This window comes from Tetrao urogallus, assembly GCF_951394365.1.
Source record: "Tetrao urogallus genome assembly, chromosome: 7".
Taxonomy (NCBI): Eukaryota; Metazoa; Chordata; class Aves; order Galliformes; family Phasianidae; genus Tetrao; species Tetrao urogallus.
Genome location: NC_136820.1, coordinates 31,230,822 through 31,251,447, shown reverse-complemented (window position 1 = coordinate 31,251,447; position 20,626 = coordinate 31,230,822). Strand labels below are relative to the sequence as shown.

Sequence of the window (20,626 nt, the reverse complement as noted above, 5' to 3'; positions counted from 1 at the left end):
CTTTTTGTTCTGTTCAGGAGCTTTGCTACTGACCACATGTGAGCCGGCTCTGTGCTACGGGTAACTTCTGTCCGTCCGTGCAAGGTCATCGAACACCAAATCCTGCCTGCTTCAAAGGGATGGTATTTATTGGATTTCAGTCAGTGCTGGTAATACAGTGTCACTTACTAATCAGAATGCTGTATCAAATGAACATTTGGTTACAATTCCAAACTACTCCAATTACTGTGCGATTTAATTTTCAACTTTCTGTTCTCTTAAATCTGCAATTTTTAATTACATTCTCTTTTTACAGATTCCTTTGCAAATTTTCCATCTTTATTATGTTGTGAAGTGAAATTGTTGCTATTAAATTGCAGTGGTTTCTTCCTTTAATCGTGTCAGTTTTATGTTCAAAAATGTATTTTGATGGTTTGATCATTTGTGGCCCTACTACGGCAAATGTGTTCAAACAAACTCAATGTGGATATCTGGTAAGTCTTAAAAATAACATTTTTTTAATTGCTGTATTATCACTGGCTGTGTAACAGTTTGAATTTGATTCTGCAGAACAGAAAGCATGGGAAATGAGAGCCTCGATGTGGCACCCATCTGAGCCATGTGTTAAATCAGAACAGTGACATCAGTCAGGTTATAGGGTGAGATCAGTGCATCCTTTGTACACACTTTGTGTAATCTTGAAGCCTAGTGACAAGTTCCTTGCTTTGATTTTCGAACACTTATTGAGGCATGCTTTGGAAATATACGAAGACTTTTTTTTGTTGTTTGTATTTCACAATTGCCCAGTGAAAAAAGTATCAATATAGGTTCTAAAACATATGGAACAAAGTACAGTTTGATATATCTCAGCATCAGCAGTTCCGGGTGTTCTCAGTCCAACCAGAAGCTAATCTAAAACAGCAGTTGTCTTCATATATATATATGTCTATGTATATATTTTTTTCATGGCAAGTATTAACAGGGGGAAATGCAAAGAATTTTAATCAAAAAGCTTACAAAAATAGTGTAAGCATACTGGACTCCAAAAACTATTAGGAGCAGGTCTTCAATTACTGTGACAACCTTGAGGGTTTTTGAAGCAGCAGTGAGTGACAGAACAATTTCTAAATCTTAGATTGTGTTATCCAAAGGACATTTATGTCATAGGACCTATGAAAAGTTATGACAGTTGGGACTTAATGCACACACTAAGAGCCCACTGACTTAATGGTTTCCCCTGCACCTACTTGGTTCCTGCTGGCACGTTTCTCAAAGCTCCAATGTGGAAATTGCTCCCACGGCTTTGCTCTTCTGCAGTTTGTACTGTAACTTCAGTGAATTGAGCACTCCTGGATGAATAACCTGGATGGTGGTTTCATTTTCTGCCTTTCATTCTAACCATGAGTGCTTCGGGAGATCAATTGTACGCTGATACTCCAAACCAAAATGATTGGGTGGTAAGAAACAACACATCCCATGCAGGTTTTAGCCTGTAGACTATTGCAGGTGTAAATGAGCAAGTGTTCAATTAGTGTTTATTCTTTCTCTAGGAAGGCCTCCAGTTACCCAAAAAAGATATTTTTTTCTTAACCAATGAGAATTCACCTGAGGATTAAGACTTGTGACAACACTGTGCCTCGTGAACTGTCATGTGGAGCACAAGCTGGGCTGTGTGGCATGGTGGCATCCATCCGTAGGCGCTCGGCAGCATAAAACACGAAGCTGTCACTTCGGTTTTCTGAAATGCAGGGACACCAGATTATTTCATGAATCCGTGCTGTCGTTTGTGTCTCTAAAGCATTTGAGATCCTTACAGTCAAATACCTATCTGCCACCTGGTGGTGAGCTGCTTAGCTACTGGAGCCAGAGCTGAAAGGCATTTTTGGAATTAATTTAGGAGATAAATACAGACGGTATTTTTATGACTGTGTATAAAGCACAGTTTATGGCTTAAATATAAACACAGTTATAACTTCAATAACAGCAGCAGGCAGCTGGCACAGGATCATCAGTCGTTGCTTGGACCTCTCGGTCCAAGTGCAGAGATTGTCTGCTTGAGAGCCCTTGCCCGCACCATAACTGCAGTGCTTCTCTGCTTATAACATCTCTGTTTAGAACGTGCAAGCAAAAGTGTATCAGCACTGCTGTGGTGTGTTAAAGTGTGTATGTGCTTGTTTTCTCTCAGCTCATTAATGCCAAAGTGGATTTAGATTACAAATAAAACAATTGCAACTGCTAATTGTTTCAGAAGCTGAGGAAAGTAAGGGCATCGCTGTTATTATTCTTTCCTAACTCTCCTGTTAGAACCAGTGGTGATCTGGCGGGTCCCACACCACCATTCCAGGTGTCTGGTATGCTCATAGCCTGGCTGCACACCAGTTGGAACTGAACCTTTGGGTAGGAGAGTAGGCAGCAGCCAAGTGCCACCATCAGACTAGAGGAGCATTTTTTCCTTACTCGTATAATTCCAGCTGATAAACTGACACCTGGTACTGACTTCTGTTGGACAGTGAAAACAGAGCATCTTGTTCTTTTTGGCAGTAATCCTGTAGTACCCACAGGCGATCTGTTTGCAAAGTGTGGCACCCGGTCTCTCTTCGCTTAACTGAAGTATTTTGCATTGATGTGCATTTCTTCTAGGAATAAGCAGTGCCAGTTAGTCTGTTTGATAATTAAATTGCTCTTCTGCCTTGGAAGCTTACAGACACTGGAGTGGAAAGTGTGATGACGTTAGGGAGCTACAGAGGAGATACATATTTACAGTTTATTTTTGTAATTGTGGGGTTCAAATAATGGGAAATGCAGACTGCTAAATTAACCCAATTGAGGAATGGTTATGCCAGTTTTACATTGGAAAGGAGAGATGGTGCTCAAAATACTGCTGTGGGATGAGAAATCCCACTCTAAAAGACTTGCCTGGTCCTGCTGCAAGAGATTTGAAGCATCAAAGCTGGGAGAAATTATTCCAATGAGCTCCTTTTTTAAGCATTGTTTTTAAAGGCTTTTGGTGATTGAGCAATTGTGAGGAGTCTGTAAAAGCCATACTGTTATTGCTTCAGGACTGCCTTCTTCCCTGCTTGCACACGGTTTTCTCAAGCACGTTCCCACAAGTGTTGCCTCCTGAAGCTTCTCTTCCTGGGTACAAGCCCGTCATCGTCCTACTTTTGTGCCATGGGCTACGGGTCTGGCAGCAGCATGCGTGCACCAAGAGCACATCACAAACTCTTCAACTGGAAAATCTCCATGAAAAGAAAGCAACACAGTAGATTTGCCCACATATTGCCCTTACACACACAATCGGGGCAGGTCCTCCCAGCTGGTATCCCCTGCCTGTGGAGGTGAGAGATGCCCTGCGTCTGGCCTTCTCTGTCTTCAGCCCATTTTACAAACTCGGCCCCTGCCTCTACTTTTTAGCTTTGTGCCGTGTTGTGAGTCCGACTCAAACTGTGACACCATAATGACATTTCAGTAATGTTATTTTTAGGCATCGGTGAGGGTGAGATTGAGAAAGCTCTCTGCCTCTCTGCGCCACTAGCTTTACCTTGATTGTAATGCCTCCTAATCCTCTGTCCAAAAACAATGAGAGAAGCACAGTGTGGCAGCCAGGTTCCCACATGAGTGTTAATTGCCTTGTGAGGGCTGGATTGGTGCTTCAGCCCTTGAAATCAGCAAACTCAGCCTATATAAACGTGTGTGTGTGCATGCACATGCATGTATACATACATAAATGTATTTAATATAAAAGTTGTCTTAAATGCAAGCTTAAGCATTTGGAGATCAAGCAGTGCCAAAGTCAATGTTGTTCATCCAGGCTGACTGGAAAAACCAGCAGAAGAGCTCATCAAGGTTTGCATTAATTAGCTTAATTGTTCCTGTGGTCTGAGATTGCAGTTAAAGCCATACTTGATGCTGGGCTGTGCTTATGCCCCTGACTTCAGTGAGATTTATTCACATTTGCCTACTAGTCTAGACACGATGCTTAAATGTTCTTTGTTATTAAAGCTTCTCTAATGTCTTTAAGCAATTTACTCTGCAATTGTTAGAACATTAGGTGGAAAATTTTCTTTTTGTTATAAAAGCTGTAAAGTTCTCAAGGGGAAATTCTCGCTGAAAAATCTCCAAAAATTTTGCATAGAAATTGAAGAATTGCAATAGAGCCTGATTTCTTAGTTTCTTCACGGAGAAAATTCTGTGACCGTGAGGCACCTCTTAATTCATTGCAGTTCTCCAAGCAGTGGATACACATCCTGAACAACACTGTTAATCTGCTTCTGACCACCCAGGAGGTACGAGGAACCTTTGTTACCATTATCTGATTATCTGATTTGTACTTTAATGGGATGCCTGCAGTCTGGGCAACCTAACGGATACTGAAAATGATTTTCTGTCAGCTGTCATGGAAATGTGGGAAATACCCAGAAGTGTCAACACCCTGAGCAAGGTGTCACCCCAGGAGCGTTCCGCTTATCATCATATACAGTTCTCACCCAAGGTCCACTTGTATTTGGGCTGCAGTATCCCAAGACTGGACGAGCTCCTTTCCAAATAGAAGTGTCTGTTGGTTTATGGTAAAGGAAATAGGTAACAATACCACAGCACCTGACAGAAACAACCTGAGGGTTGGGGATAGCAAGACATCCAAGTCTTCTTCTCTGGCCCTGAACTTCAGAAACTATTCCAATCTATTCATCAAGGTTTCCCTTCCATTTTCTAATCCCTGTTACAAGGTGTCTAAAACTGTTGAACACCCGGGGCAAACCAGATATGTAGGAGAATCCCAATAGTCCCAGACTTTCACAAGTGCTCTGACCTGGGAGTTATAGTGAGGCTGCAGCCTCTTTGCTCTATCAGGAAAAATTTCCATCTATCTTAAGAAAGAGTCCCATTCTGCTTTAGGATGAAGAACTGTCGGAATGACAGAAAATTCTGAAAACTTTGGCTTTTGAAAACTTACACTGGAATGGTCAGGGAATGAAGAGTCGTTTGTGTTTCTGCCACTCCCACCGCTCAGAGCCAGGGAAAGCATCTCAGCTGTACCTGCAGCCTCCCAGCAGAGAGGAGAAAGACCAGGTGTCTGATTGAGGGGGAACTGCGAGAGGCTGACAGAAGGACTGATTTGGGAGTGGATGGGAGTAAATTGGATTGATTTGGAGATGAATGTGCAGAAGTAATTGCCAAGTAGTGGTCAGAGCTCCTGAAGCTCCTGATCAGTGTCAATTCCATCCTTATCAATAAATCTGTCACCGCTAATTCTCATTCACAGTTTGAGAAGAGCCTGAAAGGATTAGAAAAAAAAGATTAGATGCAAAAATGCAAAAGGTAAGTGCATAAATCTGTAATAATCAGTAAGAGCCAATTGCAGTAATTTGAGTATTTTTGTATGTAAACCATTATTTGTTTTTTTGTTTTTGTTTTTTATCTTTTAAGGATAGAGAGCAGAGCAACAGAGGAATTGCTCTGGAACCGGTCTAAACCTGTGTTTGATCTGAGCCTTGTATTCTGCTCCCACCATCATCAAAAACAGATGCGTTAGAAACCTGGGGAAGAGATCTCTACCAGTGATAACAACCCCCATGGGATAAAAGTCTTTCTATCCTTATCACTTATGCCCTTCAGGATGAGGTTTTCTATTTGTTGTACACATTTTAAATGCTATAACTTGTTTTCACTATGCAGTAAATGCCTAACCCCTATTTAATGCCGTGTAGGCAGCAGCCCTTGCTAATACAGGCACCAGTAGCTTCTTCATTGCAAAAGGAAATGGGTAACATGGAAGAGGTGTGGTAAGAGCTGTGTTATAGAACATGGGTGAATTTGCAGGAGGGAGATGGGCCATTCTGGCAGCACTTGTCCCCCAGCAGCACAGGGAAATGAGCAGGGCTGCAGCTCGCCATGTATGGCAGACAGGCAGGCCGAACGGGTGCAGTGGGAGAGGCAAATCATCAGGGCCATGAGTTCACATGGATACAAGCATGCAGCACGCTGGATCACATGCTCACTGCCCAGCCATTTCATTCTATTCTGATGTTTGTTTTCACAAGACTACAAATATGCTTTCAATGCATTTGTTAAGTGTAGTTTGACTTTCTGATCTCCCAGCCTTGCATCTCATTCAGGACTGAAGAAGGTGTTGTGTAAGTCCTCAGCATAAAGAGCAGCCAATAAAAAGTAGTTGTGAGGTGGTACCACAGCCATTCATGTGAAGCAAAGTCTAAACATTTGTTTGCTCTCTTAAAAAAAAAAAAAAGTAAAAAAATTAGGACAATAGAAGAAACATGCAACTACTAACAAATTTTCAAAAAGGATCAGTTTTGCTTCCAATTTACAAGATTATTTTCATTATCAAATTCATTTTAAATTATAAAGGCAATGAATATTTCAATGTGATAGATAGAGGTAGAAGCAATCCTACAACTGCATGAAAATTTCAGATACTTCTGCAGCGTTTAATACTCAGAACACCAAATGATCAGATGATGCCACTACTCTGAGTATATGCTGTATATAATTTGTTCACTGGGTTGTAGTTAATCACAGAACCACAGAACGGCTTGGGTCAGAGGGAACCTCAAAGCCCTCCCAGCCCCAACCTGTGCTGTGGGCAGGGCTGCCCCCACCAGCGCAGCTGCCCAAGGCCCATCCAACCTGGCCTTGAATGCCTCCAGAAATGGGGCACCCACAGCTCTGGGCAGCAGTGCCACTGCCTCACTGCCCTCTGAGTATAAGGAATTTCTCCACATTATCTAATTGAAATCTCCCCTCTTTTGTTTTAAAGCTGATATCTCTTGTTCTATTACTGCGCTTCTGTTAAAGAATTCCTTGCCATCTTTCCTTCCAAGCTATGTTGAAACTGAACTGTCTGCTACTTCTGAGTAAGATCTTGCAGCTGGCTGGGACCTCTATTGGAACAACAATCTCCTTCTAATGCTTTTATCTGTAGCTGTGTGAACATCTAAACGTGAGTTTCCAGTGCCACACATACAATAGGAACACCTAATGCTCGCCTGAAAATAAATAAAGATTGCTGACAAACATTCATGATACCAATGCCAGCATGCTACCTATTGTTTACATATTCTAACAGCATAATGAAAAAAAACCAACCAACCAAACAAAAAAAAAACAACAGATGATGAAATCCATAGAAGAGACTTGGAGTCTGGAGTGTAGGCCTCCCACTAGTCTAACATCCAAGCTGTACCACAAACCGCATCCTAGACAGTCTGACCTGATGTTTAATCGGACAGGCAAGATCTGACAAAGCCCTGCACAGCTGCTGGAGTCCAGACTTTCCGAGCCTCAGTACTTGTGGGTAAGTTGCGGTGGCTCCTCACTTGGTAGCCCAGGGAGGCTTTGAACTTCTGTCAGCCACTGCAGTGCTCCACGTATTTGGGTGTTTGTAAAGCCTCGTTTTCAGTGCTGGATTTTGCCGTGGGAGTCACATGCTGCATCAGCCCAGTCTATTTGTGGATCTGAGCCTATACTCATACGCTCACATTTAAGCTGGCTGAAAGCCTCTCAGAATTGTAGGCAAAGGTTAATTTTGTGTACTCAAGCTCACAGCTGTAACAGAAAGCAGGTGAAAGAGAGAGAAGCTGGAAAGGGAGCAAAGGTGGGGAAAACTGGTGGTGCAGAGGGTCCTCTATGCAATGCTGTTACCTGCTGGCTGGCAGCAGTGAGAGCAGCCAGGCAGGGCCACAGCTGTGGTGTTTGTATCAACCTTTCTCTCTTCCTTCCTTCCAATTTGCTGCCATAACCAACTGGATATTTTGGCTGTTTATAGAAGCAAACCAAGACTCGCTACTACTGTTCTAAGGAAAACTGTGAAAACATCCATCCCACCAAATTCATCCAACGATGGAATTATTTTATGATATGCTCTTCAGTACTGAGTGAAGTTCATCTCCTGATAAGGAAGTCTGTTTTCCTTTGTTACTGATTTTTTCGCTTTTGTGCAGAGTAACCATGGTTTGATTCTTTGGGTTGTTTTTTTTTTAAGTCTTCCTAAACTAAAAGCATCTTACCTCTCTCTATACCTTTAGGGAGAGGTCTTTTCATCAACAAGGAACAGTAAATTCAGATCTTAACAAACACTTTACCTGGTACACTTAAGATGAAACACGTCTGCTAGCCTTTGAAAGTCTGCTTTGTCTGGTGCAAGTGTATTGCTAGGCCCCCATACAGCTACCTGGGGACATATAAACCTGCAAAATCAGTGCTCTTGCAAGGAAGTTAGGAGACAACTCACGTATGAAGTACAGTGGACAGCCTTTGATTTTTTATCATGCTATTTTCTGCCTGTGAGTCTTTGAGAACATTATGGATTTGAATTACAAGTTCCTGCGGCAGCCTGCATATTGTAAGGACCAACCGCAGCGGGACATAGCGGCCCTCAACCAGCGCTCAACGTGCAGATCTGCAGTTTCACAGAGAACAGCTGCACGGCTATGTAGCAGTCCTCTGCCAGGCCAGCAAGCTGTGTTACCTGACACAGCATCTGCATTATCTTCTTCACATTAAACGATTTTCAAGAGGGTGGCAGAGATAAGGAGAAACTTCAACTGGTGCATATTATTCTTAGGTTTTAATGCACCCCTTGGCAGCCAGCCAAAGCGAGCTCTCAGAAATTCTGAACTCCATCCAGAAATCTCAGTGAAACCCTGGAAATCACGAGAGTTCAAACAATTAATGCAAGGTTCTCTTTATTTGTTTTCCTGGTTTGGAATTGTTATGATTCTGACTCCAATTTTTCCAGCATGGAATTTGTAGAAAAGAAGAGCCCTGGAAGCAGCATGATTTCCTCTAACAGCCCCAAACTGGAAGCATCCTCTCATGCCTTCACAAACCAGTGCTGCTCCATGATAACATCAGGGTTGTGGCCTCCGCAGCTCTGATGTGAAGCCGTTCCCAGGGCTGCGTGCCGCTGGCGGTGTGAAACCTCTTAACATCAGCTGAACGATTCGTACTGGGCGTCCTTCAGCGTCACACAGATCCCACTTCAGGAAAGCACGGCGTGCTGCGAGGCCAGTGACAAGGCCCTCTTGTACCTCCTAGCAGCAACTCTGTGTCAAAATATCACCAGCAGAACAAAAACCGCGGCACTGGCAGAACGCGCTCCGCGCTACGGAAGCCCGCCGTCCCCATCGGAGGGGCACGGCCCCCCCAGGGAGGCCCAGCACGGCTGCGGGGCGGCCTAAGGGACCTCCCCGCTCCGGGAAGGCGGTGGGCGCGGGATCGATGCCGCCCGCGGGGCACGGAACGGCGACGGAGGGGAGGCGGCGCCCGGCGGGTGCGAGGCGCCGGGGGGAGCGGGACACCACCGCCCAGCCTCGGACGGCTGCGGGCGGCGGGGAGCGGCCCCAGGCCCCGTGGCCTCCGCCTCCTCCGCCAGCACGGGGGAGGACAGCAGCTAGAGGGAGCTCCTCTGGACTGCATCTGCCCGTGCGCCCCGGCTCCTTTCATAGGCTCCCCCGCCTCCTCCCCTCCCTCCTTCCCCCGTGATGGCGGAGGACAGCGAGTCTGCGGCCAGCCAGCAGAGCCTGGAGCTGGATGACCAGGATACCTGCGGCATAGATGGCGACAATGAGGAGGAGGCCGAGCACGCCAAGGGGTAGGGGCGCGCTGCGGGCACGGCGCTGCCTTTCTTCTTCCCTCTCTCAGGTGGCGGTAGGGCGGGCTCGGCGGGGCCGCGGCGGCCGTTCGCGGTGCGGGGAGAGCAGGGCTCCGGCGCGGGGCTCGCGGGAACGGGCGGCTGTCAGCCGGCGGGCGGCCTCCGTGGCGCGGCCCGCGCTCCGCCCGAGCCCGTGCCGGCCGCGGGCACCACTCGCCCTCCTCCCGGGTCGCCCTCCGCCGCAGCGGGCGGGTGGGAGGACGCCGCCGGCCCGGGCCGCGCTGCCTTGCTCCGCTCCCGCGGGGAGGTCTTCGCCGAAGGAGGAAGCGTGGGGGCGGCGGGCCTGGGGAGCGGAGGGGCCTCGGCCGGGGAGGGTTGGGCGGCTGCCCCGGCCGGACGGCGGAGTTAGAAGCCGGTCCGCGAGCGTTCCTCGCCTAGGGAAGGGGAACCCTGCTCTGTTGTGTCTGTGCACGGCGGCTTTCCGGCACGGAGTGGCTCCGTCTCGGGGTCTGGGCCGTAGAAGCTTCCCCGGCCGTGCCGCTCCCGGCTGCCCCGCGTGTCCCGGCGCGGAGCGGGCACGGCTCTCCCCGAGCTGCGGGGCGGCACCGCGTCCCTGTCATGCGCTCCCTCCTCCTACTCGGCGTCCTCTATTGTCCAGATCGAAATAGCAGCTCTAAATCCACATGTTGTGTGGAGCAGAGAGGGTGCTTCAGCCAGCGGAGCGATGCTGTGCCGCCTGTGGTGGCTTTTCTCCCCTCGGATCGCCTGCAGCAGCCCAGGGACGCGGGCCCTGCAGCGCGGGCACCCCTCGGTCTGCGGCGTGCTTCCATCTGGGCACCCGCTGCCACGGGCCTGGCTCAAGCTGCAGCTTCTGGGAGGAGATGCGTTTAAAAACTGGCTTCGTTTAGACGTGCCTTCTTGCTGTTTTGGGAGATGGAAAACTGACGGCAAAGAAAATGCTTCTTTGTCACAACCAGGAGTAGCCCAAAATAGAAATAGGTTAATTTATATACCGCTACATGAATACCTTCCTCATGAATTTCTGATTCATTTGGTTGAGAGCATCCGTGGGGGTGATTGATGCTTGGAGATGTAAGCTGTTTGTCATCTCCTGCCCGAGGTTTGCTTGGCAACAAGCAGCTCTGCGTCTTACATGCGGTGAGAGGAGCCTGGGAACCCTGGAGGGGAGGAGGGCTGGCTGCTTTAAAAGGCAGCAAGGGGAAAACTTCCCTGTGTGCTGCTGGGTCTGCGCATTCACAGCGTGGATGCAGGGTGCTGCTGTACCCCAGCCTGGCCTCCGCTGAGCTCACTGGGACACCTCATGCAGCTGTGGACTGTGCAGCGTTCTCTCAAAAACTTGGTTTTTTTGAGTGTCGCAGGGGTGTTTTAAGGAGTATTTCAAAGAAGCTCCTTAATTCGTCTTTATTTGGAAGATTTCGCTTCCCGCTTCAATATGAAATGTAATGAACTCAGAAGGAGACTGTTGCCGTAGAGAAAAGCCTCTTAGTATCAGTTTTCTATGCTGTTTTCATTGCATGAAGTCTAATATTGACTTCGGAGTGACTGTATTATGTTTTAAGTATTTGAGAACCTTCTTTGCCACAACTTTTTGCAAGCTGAGGAATTCAGACAAGTTCCATCACATGCAAAGATATGTGTTACGTTACAGTTACAACTACTTCTTAAGATCTGCCCTCCAGCAGGGAAGTTAACCCATGGCAATAGGAGCCTGTATTGTTCCCTGTTTTTTCCCCTTTGCTGTGTTTTCATTTTGGAAGTAGTTTTGAAGTTTACTTGTAGTTCATAGGTTTGGCTTTGTTTAGGTATGCAACCTGTGAGCAATCGTACAACTTAGAACTGTGGCTCTACCTACTGACTTGCTACATGGTGAATGGTTTCCATTGATGCTGATCAATATTTAATCTCATGCTGTCTTTACCTGTACCTTTTTTTTAATAAGGTCAGTATGTGTTGTGTGCCAGTCTCCAGTAAGATCACTTTGTAAATGAAATTACTTTCAAACTATCTCTTAATCTATGCTTATAGTACTGCCCACAAACAGATATTGTGCATATGTATATGTGTGTATATATTAAAAATACGTGACTTTGCAGCAAAAGATACCCGTTTTGACTCTCAACTGTGCAGATATCTTTGTCCTTTGTTTCTGGTCCTGTTTTTTAGCTGCAGGATTATGTATGTTGTGTGACTCATTGCTGTTCTGTCTGCAGTTTGCTCCTGCTTGATGCATTATGCTGTACTTGTTCTGCTTTGTAATAAAGTGTTGTTTACAAGGCAGCTTTATTGGTGTGTATGTAGAGAGATACCTTCTACTGCACCTGACTCCCCTGCTGAGCCTGGTTGGTGAGGTCTCTCTCTTCATTCTAAGCACCTCCTTCTGCTCCATGACAGAAGAGAAAATCTTGTAAACAGATGAGGAAAAATATGACCTTTAGACCCCACCCCCTCTCAACAAATGATTTACTTTGGATGTTTTAGTAGTATACTCCTTCAGTTATCATTAAAGGGCAACTTTCTAAACAGCTCTACTTTTAGATATAGATATGGTTTAGTGTATTTTTAAGGTCTGGAGGCAGTACTTTGTTTAAACACGTGAGACTGAAATCTTGGTGCATAGCATTACAGAGCAGCATGAGCCAGGGGGAGCCCACAGAGCTGTGGGGAGTGTCTGTGGGTTCTGTTCTAAGGCACTGCTGCTGGGTTTTCATGCTGAAGAAACTTGCATTTCCAAACACTGAACTGTGTGCAAATGAAGTGTTAGTCCAGAAGGGCTGTCAGGAATGGGATTGCTAACTGGAATTTGAAGGATGTGTAGTAATCCTCTTTGGTCTTACGCTGTTGAAACGGTAGTGGCCTAATATAGGAGGGGGAAAGCTCTTTGCTTCTACACCTCCATTTTCTGAATGAACCAAGGACAGTCCCAGTATCAATAACGCTACTTTGAAATGTGTTGGAATCTTGCCTGAAAACATAAGATCTGATTTTTATGATCAGAAAGATCTACGTAGCACCTTCAGAAACACAGTTTTGTGACCTCGCTTACTTGCAGGGAGACAAAAAATATGGTGAAAGAGAGGAAAAAACCCAGCTATACAGTGTTGGGCCTTGACAGCTTAAAAATAACCAGCTGAAATAGATGTTGAGTTTTAGATTGAGAAACTGTTAGTTTAAAATTGCCACTCCTTGTAACTCAAAGCAGATGTTGATATTAGAGTGAGCTGTTTCTGCCAAAGCAGGATTCAGTGTCCAAAAAGACAAAACAACACTGAAGAATATTCAGTGGGATGATGGCAAATGAAACCAAGGGGACAGAGCGGTGTGAGCACCTGGCCGCTGAGGCTGTGCTGGCCCTGCTCGTTCCATCTGAGCGCTGCCTGTTCTGCTCAGAGCTCTGCACAGTGCTCCCTGCCTCGCCCCACAGGGGCTCAGTTAAAAACCCACACGCTGAGAGAGGCACAATTCTTCCTTCACATCTATATGAAACACCAGATGTGTGTACATAAGTGGAAAGGTATGTGGGTGGGATCACGGGCTTATACATGTAACGAAATGATGAAAATGTGGGCCTGAGTAACTTTCCTGTCGCCTGCTCTCGCAGCAAGGCCAAACCTTTAGTGCTTTTGGGGCAGAAGGGGGTCTTGACTCCTCTTATGCCTAGGCTGCAGTTGGATCACACATTACTTGGCCTCTCTCTCTGCTTTCTTTCCTGTCAGACCAACGTGGTGGGTGCAGTTAAGTACCACAGACCAGGTGGCCCATGCTCCTGTCAGCAGAGTGCTTGTGGGCTGGGCACAGCTCTGCCAGGCCCTGGGCTGATAGAGCAGCATTCCCACTGGGGCTGAGCTGCTTGGGGCAGCATCACAATTAGCTGCAGGTCCTCATCCTCCCGCCTGTGCTGGTTAACAGCGCTGTTTCAGATGTGAAGGTCAGCTTCCGTTGAGCTGTGGGAGTCATTTTTTCCAGCTATAAAGAGTGAGACATGTTTCACACCATACAGGTATGTCCGAGCAGACGAGAACTCAGATCTTAGCACGTAAGAATGTTTTAATAGCTTTTAGTAGGAGTCTTCACTAATAATCTTGTTACCTTTGCATCTCCTTTGTGCTATTATGTCCAGTGTAATTACTGAATATTGAGCAACAAGGTTCCTCCCTTCTCAGACCTTCTTTCTCCCAGCTTTAAGACTTTTCAGCTCTTTCTAAGGCTAAGGCTGAGTAGGACCACCAGTATGGTGCTTTGCTTTTGCCCCAGTTCACTTGGTGTCTCTGGCTGGTTGAGTGTGTTGGTTTGACCCAAGTTTCTGTGCACTGCCTGCTGCCAGACCTCAGCTGCATGCGTGCCCGGGGAGGTGAAGGACATGGGGATTTTGCTTTGCATTCAGCTTTAACCTTCTGTTGGCTGCGACAGCGATGAGACCAACCCTAAGCAGCAGACTGTATAAAAATAATTGCCCTGAACGGCTCCAGTAACCTGTCAAACGTAGGTGCAAATGTTTATGTTGTGAGAGGCAGCATGAAAGTTCTGTAGCCAAAAGCCAGAAGCTGAGGACAGGGATTTGTGAAGGTGCAGAGATTGTAGGAGAAAGAGAAGGGGGAGATTATTCAAGAAGGTTTCAAACACTTCTTCCTGTTCACTCTTCCCAGCCTCAAGCAGAGTTAAGAAATGAGTAGTTTTAAATACTGTCCAGCCTCCATAGCAGCTTGGTTCTGTCTTCTCTCTTTCACAGCTAAAAAAAAAAAGTATGCATTTCTATATGGAAAAAACCTTTAGCTGGTTGAAGAACAAACTGCGATTATCCTGGTAAAAGTGCAGTTGAACTGGGTAATGGTAATTAAGCTTGGCAAAGCTGCTTTTTTTTCTACACAGCTGCCAAACCCCCCCCCCCCCTTTTTTTTTTTTTTTCTTTCTAGTACTCACTAGTTCTTTCACCAAACTAAATAGCACATTGACCCTGGAGTGAGCAGGAGCCCTGTGCTGTGAGTGGGCAGCTCCTGATGCAGGATGAGCTGCTGGGGAGCAGAGGTGGGGGCAGCGCATTGGTGTGAAGTGGGGTCAGCTCGGGGACACAGGATGGCATCTTTCTGGTGTTTGTCATGCTACAGGAAAAGGTGTAAGTTTAGGAAAAGTTTAAGTTCAAGAAAATGAAGCAGTACCTTGTTAAACGCGTCTTAGCAAAGGTGAAAATCTCACTTTCTCTGACATTTGTTTCAACATTGCCAGAGATGAGGAAGTCTTGGATTCTTGTCTGTGTTTTGTTGTTTGTTTGTTTGTTTTTCTGCGGTCTCATATTTAGAACCTCTTGTCAGATATCAAAGGGAATTTATAAACATGAGGGAAATCAGCTTTTTACATGGGTAGATAGTGATAGGGCAAGGGGGAATGGAGAGGGGATTTAGATTGGATATCAGGAGGAAGTTGTTTTTACTGTGTGGAGTGGTGCCGGCACACATTGCCCACAGGGGCTGTGGATGCCCCATCCCTGGAGGTGTTTAAGGCCGGGTTGGATGAGGCCATGGGCAGTCTGATCTGGTACGTACTTAGTGGCTGGCAGCCCTGTCTGTGGCAGGGGGTGGGAACTTGGTGCTCCTAGAAGTCCCTTCTAACCCAACCCATTCTATGATTTTATGATCTAGGTCTGTTCTTTGTTTAGATTCTGCACGAATGTTAGCTTGGCATACAGGCCTTCAGTAAGATTTAAACGTGTTTATTTAAAAGTGAGAGTTTAGGGACTGCTAATAGAATCACATAAGTGATCCAGCAGTACTGTCAGTGTGTTCAGAAAGCGCTCTGCCTGCCCAACTTCACAGCTCAGTCTTTTGTTTCGGCAGAGCTCTGGTGAATACTGCAAGTTCTCCCTTCTGTGCTGATCTGTTACTCTGCTGTCCTCTGTGCAACTCCTGGGGGTTGATCCCAAATCTTGAATTTCCAGTTCTCAACTCACTGGGAGTGTGACTTAGTCTGGTGTAACTGGGAATGGTAAGCTCTTGTCAGGGTTGATTTTTCTTAGAGAAAAGCAGTGATGCCATAGAGTGAGTCCCTGTTTAGTTGAATGCTTGATTAATAGCAGGCTTTTGGCTTCCAAATTGAAAATTTGGTACTTTCACACTGACATGAGTTCTGGCAAGATTTTTTGCTGTTGAGGCAGGGCAGTATGGTCTTAGAGCAAAAACCATGGCCCTTGCAAACATATGGGCCTGAATAAATTTGTTAATGTTCTTCTGAGTTGGTTTGCCAGTGTAGCAACTTTTTTTTTTCTTTTTTTCCCCAAAATTGTTTCCTTGACTTTTTTCTTTTCCACTGAAAAATGCCCCCCCCCCCCCCCCCCCCCCCAAACCCTAACGTCTGTTGTATTGGACACCTTGGTATGTTCATGACTTTGCTGGGAGATAAACCTCCTGAAGAGGCTTCATGCTAACTGACTCATTCCCTCCTTTGCTTTCCGTCTGAGAGTTGCCAACACCTCCCACACTTTGCAAATTCTAATCTGATCTTGATTCTATATCTCGATTAGTTGCTAAATTAAAATCTCCTTTAAGAAAACAGGAATTGTGTTATCAATAGTTGAAATATGTCAGAATCTGCAAGCACATTGTACGCTTTGTTGTACTGATCGTTTTAATGCACAAATATTTGGGTCGTTTTGTGGTGATTCTTAATGAGATTTCACTAAGATTTTCATCACTGCTTCAGTTAGAAATAAAATTTCCTGAAAACAGAATGACAAGAATCCAGTCAAAACCAATGCAGCTGTCCCCGATGGCTGAACATCATGGAGGACAAATATTGGGCCATCACCAGTTAGCCAGTTTTGGAGGGGGATGCCTTCCTTGGTTCCTGCACTTTCCTGTATTCCTCCAAGCTCAGTTGAATTTGTGTTTCTAAATGTCTTCGTCTCCCCAGGAAATTCCATCCCAACCCAAAGTTAACTGTCCTTGAAACACGGCAGATGGAATTTGTGGTTACAGGGTCTTGGGACTTTTATCCGCCCCTCCAGCAACCGCTTGTAGAAGCGTCGGAGAACTCTTGCTCTGCTGTAGACAACACTTTAATGCACCTTTCTTGCTTGAAGTCTTTGGCCCAATTTTTCTGTATGAGTTGCTGCTTTCTGAGAAAACAGTTAATTAGGCTGGTGAGTCTCCTGCCTGCACGTGGGAATGGTCGTTTCATGTTTGAGCTGAGGCACTTGCAGTGTATCGCAGTTTCACACTGCTGTGTCAAAATGCCTGCTTGTGCTGGGTTCTGAGTGTCAAACAAATGAGGAGGCGCTTGCAGGAAGCTTTTGGTGAATACATTCTCGGTTCCCCCCACTTCCTTTCCCCTGCCTTGGCTGTAAATTCAAACTGCTGTTAGATTTTTCTCATAACACTGCTGATTTTTCCTTATTTAATCTTTATGAATTTTAAGTTTGGTGGTATTGATTTTTCTCATTGCACATTCTCTGAATTTCTGGCAGAAGTCCTGGAGGGGATTTGGGAGCAAAGAAGAAGAAGAAGAAACAGAAGAGAAAAAAGGAGAAGCCAAATTCTGGAGGCACCAAATCAGATTCTGCATCTGACTCTCAAGAGATTAAAATTCAGCAGCCTTCAAAAGTGAGAGCCTTGTCCTGTTTCAGTTTGTGTGTGCTTTCTGTTTCAGTTTTTTAATCTGTGTGTTGATTTTTGTAAAAGAGAACTGGTGTTACTGCCTGAATGCACCTGAATTAAGGCAACTCTCTTCAGAAGGGAGGTAAGTCTTGATGTTGGCCGACTGCATGAAGTTAGCCAGAGAGTTGTAACCACAGCGGTTTTTAACCACAGTGTTGTTTCACAGCAGTCAGAATTCAGGCTTTGTAGCAGAGAGCCTTAATCTGCACTGGTAATGATTTAAGAACATCTTGCATTTGAAGAGTTGCCTTTAGTTGCCACCTAACAAGGTTTAGTACAGCTGCAGTTACATGGACAGCATACTGCTATCTCTTGCAAGCATCAGAAGGAGGAATGGACAAGTAAGCTCATGCTGACTGTATGCTTCCTGTGCTGTTCTATAGCATTTTACACTGACACATACACACAGATAGCTAAAATCCTATGCTCAGCCAGGCCAGTCCAGTCTTCAGCAAAATCAAATTGAGGTGAACGTGCTTTGTTAACCAGCCTTATTTGGGCAAAGTAGCAACATACCATCTTGCACAAAATGCAGTAATCTCTAATATGGAGATACAGGCTGAAAAAACTTTTTGCCGTCTGAAAGGTCTGCACTGTAAGTAAGTTTGCGAAGTTACTTGAGGGGATATGCAGCCTCTGTGGGCTTTTCTGCATACTTTTGACTACCAAGTTTAGTTAAAGTAAGTTAGTAATGTGCATTGGTGGCTTTTTATCATATCTCCAGTGAAATCTGAGCCTGAGAACTGAGGTTTATAACCTGGTGATATGAAAGTTCATGGGCTACTGAGCATGTTGATGCAGTTAGGTTTGCTTTATCAGATTAATGTGAAAGAAGTTACGCTAACTGTACCAGTAAGATTTGTCACCTATGTTGATATTTTACCAACTAATTTTTGGGAAGAAGTTGTGCTCTGGTTTGTTATCTAACAGATGGATTTTGTGTTGTCCCTCTGGATCTCCTCTGTGTCATACCCATTGCTTTGAGTGGATACATTTCCCACATGGGACGCTTATGTGTATGTGGAGTGATGTTATATAGTCTCTTGTCTCACTGCATGTTTTGATGTTGTTTTTGTATGAAGTATGTGGCATGAATTGCTCATGCAAGAAGACTGTAAGCAACAGCCAAGTAATCTTACACTCTTTCCTAGTGGGAGCGGGGTCAGTTTTAATATATAATTCATTGTTGTGGTATTGTGAGACTTCCTAGATCCCCTGCTGACCAGATTTATTGTTGCATTAAAAGGAGTCTGCTTCATTGCATCTGCAGGGCACTAGTCCTCAGCACCTTGCAGTTTTGCACACGGTTTCTGTAACACGCATTGTAGTTTGCAAACGTGGGAACTTATCCTTGTTACAGTGATGCATGTAGTGATATTTCACTAACACAACAAGTTTAGCAAGTTTGTTAGAATTATTAAAGCTTTGTTTTGTAGGCACACAAGGGATGTCTTATGCTGTACCATAACTAAGCCGTATTACTGCCCTTACAGAGTTGCCTCTTTTCTGTTCTTGCAGATGCACCAGTGTTGGTTTGTACCCCTTTCTGTTCATTGTTTCAGGTGTACAACCTCATTAGTAGACAGGTTTCTCTGTCTTGGACAGCTTCGGTGTTTCAGATTTTTTTTCAAAAGCATCTTAGACTGCTGGTTGGTCAGGGTGAAGAAATACATTTTTTCAAGTATTCTAGTGATACTTAGATTTTATGTTCCTTGTACTATGTGAAGGATGAAAAAAGCATGCTTAGCATTTGCTTGCTGTTTGTTGAAAGGAGCTCTGCAAAATATTTCAGAGGAAAGCGATGTCTTATACTTGGTCTCTAGGAGAATATACACGAGATCCTCAGGTAATATTCAGCAGGGCTTCTGAACTCATTGACAGTTATTTTGAAAAAGAATTTTGAGGTGAGCTGAGTCTGTAAACTGGTGTAGCAATCAGCAGATGAGAAAAGCAGAAGAGTGAGTCTCCTCTGCTTCTCCCTCTCTCATTGTGATGCTGGACCTCTTGAGCACTGGCATGAGTGTCACCACAGCAATAAATGCATGTTAGCTGCGTGCTTAAGAGACTTTGCAGAGTCTGTTCTCAGTATTAGCCCCAGGGATGTAGAATTCCCACACTGGCTCAAGTGAACTGGCCGGATCTCTGGTACTGTCAGTGATTTGTGGTCACCAGTGACCTGCACAGCATTCAGTCATAAAATAATTTAGCTTGAAAGGGACCTCTGGAGATCTTCAGCCCTCCTGCTTAGTGCAAATCCAGGCTTGACTCTGTCTTCCTTACATCCTCCAATTAGGCAGCACTAAGATTTCCCACTCTCTTAGCCTTTGTTCAGCCACCTTCTTGAGGGTTGCATGTCATGTGCTTCAGCCCCCTCTTGGTCTTGGTGGCTCTCTATTGAATTCGCTGTGCTACATCAGTGGTTTCCCTGTAATGGGAAACCCTAAACTGTTACGGTCTCAAGGGTGGGAGATAAAAGGGAAGGCTCTTGTTGGTACAACCCAGTATGCAGTTGGCTTTTTTGCTGTGAGAACAGACTGTTGGTTCACATTCAGTTCTGCCCACCAGGGCCTCCTAGGTTCTGCAAAGCTGCATCCTAGCCGGTCAGTGCTGGCCTCTGCCATTGTGTGGGCTTTGCTGCATTTGCTGTAATCTTTCAAGCTTAATAGAGAATGATCTTACAATAATACCAGCCAGCTGCTGAAGCACCCTCAGGTGCATCCTGCTTATCGTCACAGGCTTATGCTAAATAACCCGCGCTGAAGGGTCCCCAACTCACTCTTCAGTTCTAGGTAGGGAGAAACTTGGGCTCTGCCACAAGGCCAAGACACTGAAGATCTCAAGTTAGGTCCTGTCACTAAAACTGGGGCAAAAACTGGAGCGTACCTCAGCTCCATTGCACTACACTACTTTATAGTGCTTTCTTGTGCTGTGAGGAGATGTTTTCCTCACACTGGAATTAAAATTACTCTTCTTTCTCATTTATGTTGAAACGCTGGGAATGCTTTTCTTGCCTTCCATTAAAGGAAACCAAAAAGATTTCCTCTCAACTTCTTGAGAGGAAAGGAGGTTTCTCCAGATGTCTCAACCCATGCTGTGCTTAGTACAGAACACAAACTTTTACTTCCCAGTGCTAGTTAACATCCTGGAGTATTGCATCCAGGTCTGGGGCCCCCAGTACAGGAAGGATGTGGAGCTATTGGAGAGGGTCCAGAGGAGGGCCACAGAGATGCTTAGAGGGCTGGAGCACCTTCCCTAGGAAGACAGGCTGGGGGAGCTGGGCTTGTTCAGCCTGGAGAAGAGAAAGCTGAGAGGAGACCTCATTGCAGCCTTCCAGTATTTCAAAAGGGATTATAAAAAAGGAGGGGAATCACCT

General features: G+C 45.4%; 1 protein-coding gene across 1 annotated transcript in view; it reads left to right on the top strand.

Moving 5' to 3' along the window:
- Positions 1 to 10,313: 10,313 nt before the first annotated feature.
- The window catches only part of NMT2 (N-myristoyltransferase 2), a gene marked incomplete at both ends in the record, with an annotated part of 28,052 nt that continues 17,739 nt past the window's right edge, over positions 10,314 to 20,626 (top strand). The window contains 2 exons of the mRNA XM_079538138.1: positions 10,314 to 10,588; positions 17,064 to 17,199. Of these exons, the coding sequence (XP_079394264.1) occupies positions 10,314 to 10,588; positions 17,064 to 17,199 (411 nt within the window). The remainder of the gene's footprint in view (positions 10,589 to 17,063; positions 17,200 to 20,626) is intronic.